The 11,376-nt window shown below is 40.6% G+C and overlaps 1 protein-coding gene across 1 annotated transcript in view; it reads left to right on the top strand.

Moving 5' to 3' along the window:
* Positions 1-1,543: 1,543 nt before the first annotated feature.
* The window catches only part of LOC140164177 (meiosis regulator and mRNA stability factor 1-like), a 29,452-nt gene continuing 19,619 nt past the window's right edge, over positions 1,544-11,376 (top strand). The window contains exons 1-10 of the mRNA XM_072187419.1: positions 1,544-1,559; positions 2,317-3,417; positions 3,936-4,143; positions 4,700-5,055; positions 6,965-7,185; positions 8,303-8,420; positions 8,947-9,113; positions 9,533-9,702; positions 9,949-10,157; positions 11,061-11,336. Of these exons, the coding sequence (XP_072043520.1) occupies positions 1,544-1,559; positions 2,317-3,417; positions 3,936-4,143; positions 4,700-5,055; positions 6,965-7,185; positions 8,303-8,420; positions 8,947-9,113; positions 9,533-9,702; positions 9,949-10,157; positions 11,061-11,336 (2,842 nt within the window). The remainder of the gene's footprint in view (positions 1,560-2,316; positions 3,418-3,935; positions 4,144-4,699; positions 5,056-6,964; positions 7,186-8,302; positions 8,421-8,946; positions 9,114-9,532; positions 9,703-9,948; positions 10,158-11,060; positions 11,337-11,376) is intronic.

Raw genomic sequence — 11,376 nt, 5'->3', positions numbered from 1 at the left:
TGCTTGAATTGATATTGTATATATTTTCTTGTAAGGCACTCTGTGCTTTGTGGAGTGCCATATAAATGTTTTATAATAATAATAATAATAATAATAAATACTTTTAGAAATATATACATTTAGAATATGTAACAATATTATGAATTAGACTGCTGCCCTCAGTCGTCAACCGTCTGGATTGACGACTGAGAAAACTACGTGGAAAAAAAGTGACGGATTTTGCAACAGGATTCCTGTGGCATAGAGCATGCAGTTGTGTCCAAATTGACCTTTTGACCGAGTTTGTTGTTTTTAGAAGTTCAGAGCGCAATCTTGTCACAGCGGCGCGGTACAGCGACGCGGTACGCGGGCGCCGTTAGTCAGTCGCGCTACGGCGCACACTGAAGTCGTATTGAATAGTTTTCAGAAGTCCGTCATGATATTGGCTGTAAGATGATCAGGCGTCACTACGGAGCATACGCAGTACATGCGAAGTGTAGACGGCTGATTGGAATTAGTCTAATTATGAATAGCTCTTGTACAATTCGAGCAACGACCCTTTGAAATTGGGTAAAGTTGTTTTTGGCCCACACTGTAGGCCCCCTACGTGGCGTTATAGGGAGTCCTGGTTCTCCTTCTCCAAATCTGTGGCGCCAACCCATCAGCTTTATCATAAAAAGATAACAGCTGTTTTTAAATGCCTTGATGTCTTAACATAAAAAGATGATGTTTTGAAAAGTGAGGCAAAAATTTGCTTGTACATGTACATGTACAATCATTAAGTTCCAAGTATCCCTCGGTACCACAGTCACACCATCTGGTCAGAAGTTTTAACAAAGATTGCTTTAACTGAGACATTTAGACAAGTTTCATCACATGTCTATGGGACTAGCTGATTGCCAAATTTTCATAGCATTAATAATTTTATAAAAATATTATATTAGTGCTTGAAAAACTTACATGAAGACCCAATTCGTTGTTAAATCATCCTGTAAATTGTATTGTTTATTTTGTCATTTCAGTGGTACCGTAGTATGGTACGGTACATTGGTGTGTGTGTGTGATTACTATAGAATGAAGTGATTCAAGAAGATGGAAACTATGAGTACGAAGCCACAAAGTAAAGGTTAGTATTAGCTGGGATCAGTATTCCTGCTAAGGTCGACTGGTGCAGGAATTGCTAGAATTGGCACAAAGCTAAGCACCGGAGGAAAACTCGATCGCCAGGGACTGCCTTTTGAGGAGAGCGAGAGCAATAATGCTCTCTACTGCTCTCTCTACTGCTCTCCTTAAATCTGATATAAGAGAGTGATTTTTAGCTCTCCTTAGTTGACCATTCTCTCCTTACATTCTATTGTAAATGCTCTAAACATCTCTCTTCAAGGTTCCAGAAGAGCTATTTAATGCTCTCCTGCAAATTCCAAAAGACAGTCCCCGGATCGCAGTACTCACGGCCGCAATTGTAAAGCCTTCCAGGAAGAAAAGGGACAAAAAAGAGGTTTTCAGTCCAATTTGACCATTCACTGAGATTTGTGACAAGCAATTTGTGACAAGCAATAACACAATGACATATGCAGTTGGTAGATGATAAAGTATTCTATCTAAGGTACGGTACTTGGCCGTATTTTGGTGTTAAATACATCTATCATGTATTGATCATCTTGCACCTCAAAAGTGTTTTGTAGCAGGCCTTGCCGTTTAGATTTTAAAGCTAGTAGTCAATCACTGCTAGCATGATGCTAGGCAAGCGATTGAATCACTCTCTAGCTATGAAAGATCATATATACCAATTTCAACAACTCCTCCTATACCTTTGTGCAGGAGCCAACCGTTGTTAATCCGTGATGAAGCCACACTTTTACTGTAGCGTATACGCGAACGCGAGCGAGACTACGCGTTACGCGAGAGCGCGTAAAATTAAATCATGCCTGGAACCTTTATGCGTATGCAAGCTTACAAGTTGAATTCAGTATTTTTCAGGTAGCGGCTAAAGATTGCCGTTTTATTCTGTAGTTTTATTGCTGATATCAAAAGAGAAATCATCGAAGTTTTTGTAAGGCTGAGTGGCAATGATTAACTCAGTGACATTCCTCGTAAAATAATCGTGAATTATACGATATTTAGCTTCTTTTCGTTGTTGAAAGGGATTCAATCATGTTTCACCGTTGTTCATGTTTCACTCGCGTCCGGCGCGTCTGCGTGGTTTACTTCGCTTATTTTCATGTGTTATTTTCTCGCCTGTGCGTCCACTCGCGAATTTTCGGGAAAATAAAACCATCGCGAAAATAACAGTGTAAACAGCAGTTGAATTTTTTGATATTTATCTTTAATTTTCAGGAAAAGCGTCAGGATGGGGTCCCGGAGAAGGTCCCGAGACCTGGAGTGAAGAATACAGTCAAGTAAAGAACGAAGGGAAGAGGATATCATCAAACAAATCACCGTATCGTCGTTCAAGGAGTTACAGCCCTAACATTCCATGCGGTGGTAATGATCGAAATCCCAGTCCTATTGTTCAGCATGGAAACAGACCATCGTCTCGCTCTCGGAGAGGTGGTTATGTGTATAGTAGCTCACGCAACAGCGATAATCCAAATAGAAAAGATGGCTCAAATGAAACGGGTAATGGGAAAAAAGACAGTGGATACGGGAGTCGACAGAGTAGTAGGCATTCTGGTAAGCAGGCCAACAATAGTGGAGATAAAAATATGGGTAGGAGAAATTACCCAGAACGGTCTAAAAAGTACCATAGCGCAGAGAGAAGCTTATCGTCAAGCAAGACGGATAAGATGGATGGTGGTAGAAGAAGCAAATCGGCAGAAAAGTTGAGATTAGAAAAGATAAGACAAGAAGCGGTTGAGGACTCGTCTTTGACAAGTACAAGTCAGTGTTCCACTGAGAATTCTGGCAATGGAAGATCCACGGAAGCGGACGGAGAAAGTAGTTTAGACGAGATCTCTCAGGATAAAGTGGGTCATTTGAAGGATGATCGGAGATACAAATATCCTAATTTAAGGCACAATAGGAGTCTGGATTATGTCAGAGAATATGAAACCCACGAGACGGTATTCAATCGTTCCATGCCCGCTATGGTAACAACGTCAGATATGTCTGTTGGCTTGCAGCATGTTTGTAATGTGTCCGCAGGATCAACTTGCTCATCAAAGAGTGACCATGTGTTGCAGTGGCTTCAGCAGAATGCACGACAAGGGATCTTGACAGCAGCCCCGCCTCCTCCATCTGGACATAACACGTGCAATGCAGGAGGATCTTCCAATCCATGTGTTTGTGTTAACTGTAATCCATCTGGTAATCCTCAGGAGATGTCAACTAAGTTACTGGCTGTATTACAGCAGGGATCTGTTCAGACAATCACATCAATTAGTCACCCACCTGTCCATCCACCTGTTCAACAATCGGCCTCTACTTGCCAATTTCAAGGTAAGTGGATTTTGTCAAAGAACCATTAATTCACATCTCCACCCTCAAGGCCAGTAGGCTTAAATATTTTTACCGCTGCGTCATATGTTGTTTTTTGCAACAATATTCAGCTCTCCGCTGAGATTTTCTTGTTAGCTTTATTTTCCGCTGCAAAATGTGGCTTGAATTTTTTACCGTAGCAAGTACAGAAGGAAAAATAGTTGCCCTATTTCCCCGGTATAAACCATGTAGTATTTGTTTTATTTCACCAAACTTAGGCTGTTGGGATGAGGTTGTCATATAGGTAGGGCAAACTATTTCGATTTTGGTTTGAAATACCCCCAATCTTGATGAGAGTGCCGATTTGCCGGAAGCCCTAACCCGTTACGGCAAATACAGTCACCTCGATACTGGTATAATATCCTACAACTTCACACAATTTCACACAAGCCAAACAAAAAAGTTTAAATACTAAGTGGCGATCCATGTATAAACAAACCCTTCATTGTTATTGGTCATATTCTTCAATATTTCATCAGGTGCTACTAGTAATACAGAAGGCCAGGGAATCTTAGCTCTATTGAAACCCCAGGATATCTTATGCAGTGGACTTGTTCCAGGACCGGCGCCACAAGCAGTGATATGTGATGACGCCCAGCAATGTCCAAACTGTGTCCAGACGACTTGTAATTGCATGTCCAGTGCTAATGCCAATGCAGGCTTGATACCAATCCAACAGTTTCATAGGTAAGTTTATAGGTGGGGGATTGTCATCAAGTCTGTGCCCCTTTCTCCTGTAGTGCTACTGCTAGCGCCACAAGCAGCAATATGTGATGATGCCCAGCAATGTCCAGACGACTTGTAATTGCATGTCCAGTGCTAATGCCAATGCAGGCTTGATACCAATACAACAGTTTCATAGGTAAGTTTATAGGTGGGGGATTTCATCACAGCCTCTGCCCCCCTTTCTCCATCAGTGCAATCATTAAGCAGCAATATGTGACGACCAAATTCGTTTGAAAATCTTGTATAGCAATTGTCTGTTCATTCTTTATGAGGCCAACGTTGGTATATGATTTTACATTGTAAAAACTGCTATACAAGCTGAAATTAGTGTAGCAAAATGTAGCAACGATACAGGCGATTCGTACCCTGGTGACGACGTCCTGCAATGTCCAAACATGTAATTGCATGTCCAGTGCTAATGCCAATGTAGGTAATGAGTCCAAATGTTGCGCTTTCATCACAGCTGGATTATTGCGACCAAATTAAATGATTACATTTTGTGTTCTTTCCTCCCCAGCCCACAGCGTATTGGACACCAATGCCTTCAACAGGTTGCCACACATTCCATTTGTCCAAACACAAGTCCCTTACGCCACACTATCCACCCACCGTCTGTATGCAGTGGTATAAGTCCATGTCGTAGCGCTGTCATATGTGGTAATACATTACATCAAGGAATAGGGCCAGCAGGTGTTAACATATGCAGTAGTCCCATTCGTCCCAACGGTGCTAATAGATCATCAAACACAGTATGTAGCAGTAGTCCATTACAGCAGCAGGCTAGAGCATCTGGTTTAGATGAGAGTATGCTGTCATCTATTAGTGCAATTCACCTGTACCAAAGTCCAGATAAGAGTAGCATTTTAACCAAAGGTATGTATATACATAGTTTGATCAGCTCGTGATCAGCTGGCCTTATAACATCGAGGATTAATATCAATATATTTTATGTTGAGAATTGCCTTGTGACATCTCGCTAGAAGCATCACAAATTATTAATACATTTGCCTAAGTTATTTGACACGCACAATATAGACCAGACATGTTAAATACATCGCTCTTAAAGTTGTTTTCTTTAAACTTCCGTGGTCGTGCCTGTGCCTATCGCGTACACGAGCGTAAACACAAAAGCAATAAACAATCACGCTGATTGGCTGATCAATGCACTTGACAACAAGCCGGCTGACCCATTGGTCTTTGGCGCGGCGCGTAGTAGGCGACCTTGTCACTTCTACGCGATCGCAATTCACCAGCGTGTACCCGGACCACGAAGGTTTAAAGAAAACAACTTTAATGTGGGTCTACTTTTCAGCGTAGTGGTAAAAGCCTAATATTTCCCATTGATTACGAGAGTATTGTGATTCCTGATCATGATACTCAAGTGTGTAAAATTCAGCATAAAAGCAAGTATTTCACAGGACAGGCTGCCCTCAAAAGTAGCCTGTCCAGCCTGAAAGCAACCTGTCCATATCTTTATGTCCAAGGTGTACTAAATATGGCTAAATTGCCAGCTGATCCGCTGCTAAAATACCAGGATGTAAGATAAAAGTGCAAAAGGTAAATGTAAAGGAGACAATCCTGTATAAACAGTGATCGGAATGCCCATCTCTCTTTCATTGGTGATTGGGCCAGACCGCTCCATGTAATGTTGCTATAGGGGGATCGATATACCTCCTCCACAGAGAGTCTGTTACCCTTCCAGCATTTAAGAATGCCAGTACCCATTTATGCACCTGAGTGAAGAGGAGTAATCAAGATAAAGTGCCTTACTCATTATGATTATGAGTCTGAGCCCGTTTCGCTCGGCCACCATGATCCAATGCTGGGACGAATGCAAGCGAAACGCACACAAAATTGCAATTGTTATGCTGCAATGTAAGGATAACTGTGACCTAAAACATTCCAAAGGGAAGATGAAGGGCTCAAATTTGATCAATGTTGTCCTGTTTTTTGTGGTTGGTACGCCATCACTAGTTTTGCCACATGAAATTAAACATTTGTTTACAAGGGGGAGGGAGTATTTTCAGCATCTGCTAGGGAAATGAGTCTTTTTATTTAAGATTGAGGGGTTAGACCCATTAGAGTTTCGCAAAACACTTGCAAGTGATTCATGCCGATTAATAAACTTGTTTATTAGCATTAACATTTTACCAAATTATTAAAAACTTAAAAGCCCAGAAAGTGAGGAGGGAGGTGGATGCGAAACTAATTAATTTTCTTATTTGGCCTTGTAGTAACAACATTTCAGGGCATCTGTTGGATGGGCTGGTTAGGAAAAAAGCATGTCTGATGCATGTTTTGTCATGTGTGACAGCTTGTCCTGACCCCACTAGGGGTTCTTCTGTCACCTGGACCCCTATTGGAGGGTTTCCACCAGTCTCAAACCGCTGCAATTTTGCCACCATCATTCTTGACGCTTCTCAACACTATGACTAAATATTTTGTTTTTTAAACAGAAATACCAGTTTGACCCTTGTGGGTCAACTTTTGGAATATGGTTAAGCCCCAAAACAAATCTTCGTTAATATTTTCCTTGACAGTTCTTCACAAAAATAGATACCAATTCCAGCCTTAGGTTACAGAGTCCTCCTTAGCAGTGAGTCTCTGTGATTAATTGATAAGCCCTTTATCTGTATTCATACATGCCTTCGTCAATTTAATTTGAAAATAGACAGACCAATTCCAGTGTTAGCCCAGAGAACCTTCCCGAATATTCTGTGATTAGTTGACAAGTCTCATCATCTATGCTTACATATTCTATGTCAATTTCTCTCAACAACAGATGATAAGAACAACTCCAGCTCAAGTTTAGACAATCCTCCACCTATAGGAGTCTTCTGGGACATAGAAAACTGTGCAGTACCACGAGGGAAGTCAGCTCTGAGTGTGGCTCAGAGGATCCGAGATCGTTTTTTTACTGGACACAGAGAGGCTGAGTTCATGTGTGTGTGTGATATCAGTAAGGAGAGCCCAGTTGTTATACAGGAATTAAATGATGCTCAGGTAGGTACATGTAGTATACAAATACCAGGTGGTGTGTGCCATGAGATTGTTTCTTGACCGGACACAGAGAGGCCGAGTTCATGTGTGTGTGTGATATCAGTAAGGAAAGCCCAGTTGTTATACAGGAATTAAATGATGCTCAGGTTAGTAGTATACAAATACCAGGTGGTGCAATACTACATGGTTAGAGGGGAAATGGGGCAAACTATTTTTCCAGAGGTACTGGAGGGTGAGGGGTGATAGATACATATTGCAACCAGTACCTTGGCAAAAAATAGCTTGCCCTAAACATGACAAAATGGACATGTTGGCAATGCATTGTATTCTCACATGAGCAATAATCAATACTCTGTGTGTGTCAACCAATTCAAGCATGCTCAGGGGCATACACATGGAATTTCCTATCTTTGTTTTACTGATCTTAGGCTTAGTTTGTAATTTTGTCACAAAACTGCCCAGCCATTGGGTGTAAATGAATTCATCAAAGTATCCAGTGCAATATTCGAGTCACTTGGTCCTGCCGAGTCTGGAACCCATCCTGTGGTGAAAAGGCGAGCACGATAGTGCATAGCCTAAAGTGCATAGCCTAAAGTCTGTTCGGCTTATAATAGGCAAAAAAACACAATGTGTTGATATAGTATGGCGTGCATGCAGTTGGGCGCAGCACATTATTGTGTAATGCGTGACTGATGCACGCTTACATGAATTTATGCGTACGTGAGTTAGGACTTGATTGACACGTGCAGTAACAAAAACGATTAATTTTCGCCCATCATAACTTGGAACAAACTTTACATGTAGACCAAAAGAGGACTTCCACGCCTGATCTATGACAGTTAATTAATTTTTTTTATTGCTTCTGTGGTGTGTGCTGTGCGCCAATTCAAGCGTACACAAGCATAAACACAAAAGTGATAAACCATCATGCTGATTGGCTGATCAACAGTCTTAACAAGACAGTTGATCCGTAGGTCATCGGCGTGTAGAAGGGGAGGAGACCTCGTCACTTTTATGCGATCGCCGACCACCAGCATGTACCCGGACCACGGAAGTAATAAAAAATTTACTGTAACACACTTACACCTCGGTGACAATATTATTTAATTTGTATTTGCAGGTGACAGTTGCTCACATCAATGCCACTGCCAAAAATGCTGCCGATGATAAACTGCGTCAGAGTCTAAGAAGGTTTGCTGATACCCACAATCCTCCAGCCACTGTAGTACTTATATCAGGTATGGAGGGGGATTTTCATCAAATTGATTGGTTGATGCACATTTCATGTGTCAAGCGACATCGCTCGAAAGTTGAGATTTCTTAAACTCGCAAAAGTGACATCGTTTTTGCCTGAGCGATTTGTAGTGATTGATCAGCTTGACGCTATGAAAACAGAAGTAAACATTGAGCATGCGTTAGAATCGCTTTTATAAATTCAGCTTTATGTTGTAATACCATATTTTGAGTGTTATAACCCCATATGAAATAATTTCTTGTCTTAATTTCCACACTACCAACATTCAGTGTAGAATTACGTATAATTCACTTATCCAGACTTTTTACTAAATCTGGTGAATGCTTGATCCTATCATGGCCGGATAAAAGAGGGTGGACTACAGAATCGTAGTCTGTATTTTTGTAGGTATATATACCTGTATGCAGGTGGTTACATTTTTGTGGGTTTATAATGTGATAGTAAGTGACCTATTGGCTACATGTAAGAGTTATTGATATATTAATATTTTTTTTCCATTTTGGCAACAGGTGATGTTAACTTTGCCGGCAACCTCTCTGACCTTCGCCACCGCAATGGAATCTATGTGATATTAGTTCATGGTCAGGAAGCTTCTGAAGCTTTGAGGACATGTGCCAATGAATCTCTACGTTATCATGAGTTGGTTGCAGATTTGCCATTTAGATCACCAGCTAAGGTAAATATTGCTTCAGCTTTCAAATGTAATTTTAAACAATTTTTAATGTTTTTTTTGTCTGCTTCAATTTGAACCATCGTAAGTCACCAAATAATATGATATTGTTACTTCTACTAATGTCTTTGTAGATATCTGTACAAATTTCACCATTTTTGATGCACTGAATCCCAATTTCATTTTTCCTCAACCTGTAAGGAATGAATAAAAAAGATATCGAACCAAATTTGATAACAAGCTAGATAATCCCTGGGTTATAATCATGGAAAATATCAAGGGGCTACTATTTTCAGAAGCAGCATTGAGGCAGAACTTTTTGAATGACCCTCATATTCTTTGTTTTGATTGCAAATGCTTTTGGGCTAAACTGAAAAGGTGAATCTATCTTCACCATGTATATTTGTTACTTTCTTTCTCTTCAGGCTGCCATAGAAAGCAATACTTTAGTAGTTCACAATCTACCTCCTAAGAAGGATCCTCACCATGTGCGCAATAGACTCCGTCAACTGTCTGAAAACTGTGGAGGGAAAGTCATACACAACTCCAATAACAATGCTATTATCAAGTTCCCCAATGCAGAGAGTGCATTAAGGTAAGTATATTCATAAGTAAACTTGTGAGGGGATTTCCCAGCCATTAAAGTAGGTCATTATAGCAAATATGTTCTGGCAACCCAGACAACAAATCTTGTTTTCACTCACTTTCTGATATTCATCGTCATTCATCACCGTTTAACAACGCTGTGTCCGAAACCACGCAGGCACGCCAAACATTTCAAAATTGTGTAGTGTGATAATATCATTCACATCAAATTTTCCATTTCAATTTTATCCGATAGAGCCAAAAAGCGGCTAGAAGGTGAGAAAGTATTTGGCAACAAAATCAGCATCTCATTCCCCAAGAACAAGCCTTCATCTATCATCAATGTAGTAGGCAGGACGAACAGAAGCCCGAGAAGAGATTCAAGCTCTAGTCCACATCAACAGAGACAAAGGATGGACTCTCAGGGAGATAAGAGCTCTGCTGATGAGTACTCTGTTAATAATGGTAAGTTGGTATACAAGTCTTCATCTATCATCAATGTACCCTCAGTAGGCAGGCGTAATAGTAGCCATAGAAGAGATTCAAGCTCTAGTTCACATCAACAGAGACAAGGGAAGGAGTCTTAAGGAGATTGACAGTCATCTTAGAGCTCAGCTGATGAGGAAATCATGGCAAGTGGGCCATAAGATGGCTTTTTTTATGCAAGAAGGATATATATATATTCTAAACTTGGTATATAACTTATAATTAGTCATCCCCGTAATAGTGAAAACTAAAAATATTGGCATAAATTTTCTGTGATTTCCCAATTTTGCAACGGCGCTGTGACATAATTACGCCATAGCGATAACGTGTGGCAAATGTTTGTACGTATTTTGGTATCACTGGAATGAAGATACCTATAGCTACCTATTGGTATAAAATATAACAGTATAGGACATGTAATATAGAAAGACCAGAGTTTCCAGCTAGCCTGATTTGTACAGCTAAGTAAACGATTCATCTTTTGGACAAATTCATTAATCGCATGATTCGTCCAAATCACAATTTCAATATTTCCACCAATTAATTTTTGGTGGAAATGAAAGATCGCCTGAAACTTAATCACAAGCATACAATAACGCAATTTGCTCAAAATGGTCGATTCCTCACTCTGCTGAATTCATAACGATATGATCCATTGCTGAAAACAACTTTGTTCCTGAAGAGTGAAAGTGGGAATGCATTGGACCAGATCACTTGTGTTTAAGCCATCAGCCTGTATGGCAAAAGCTCAATTGGATTATCACAAAAAAATAAGCAGTCTCCTGATATGATTATATTTGCATTGAAACATCTGGTTTTGTTACAATTCAAATGTGTTACAATGTGTAAAGTTATTGTATGTTGTTTTCTTTTATTTCATAGAAAAAGCCCAGACCTTGCCCATGCAGCTTCCACCATTTAGACTACCATTGCCACCAGTCCCAGCATCCTCTGGTGGGGGAACTCAAACATCTCAACAATATCAGCCATCTCAGATATTACAGCAAGCCATCAAGCAGCTTAATCAGCAAGACTTTAGCAGACCTATTGCAAATCTACAATCACCTACTACCCACCCATCAGAACAACCTGGGTTAGGTCCAGGCATACCAGTTAACATGGGTCAGCAGCTTGGTGGTAAAACTCAGTCTCCAATAGGTAGGTGACTGGTGTGTGTGGGGGTGGGGGGGGGGGGGGA

Source organism: Amphiura filiformis, chromosome 11, assembly GCF_039555335.1.
Source record: "Amphiura filiformis chromosome 11, Afil_fr2py, whole genome shotgun sequence".
Lineage (NCBI taxonomy): Eukaryota > Metazoa > Echinodermata > Ophiuroidea > Amphilepidida > Amphiuridae > Amphiura > Amphiura filiformis.
This window is presented reverse-complemented; position numbering and strand designations above follow the sequence as displayed.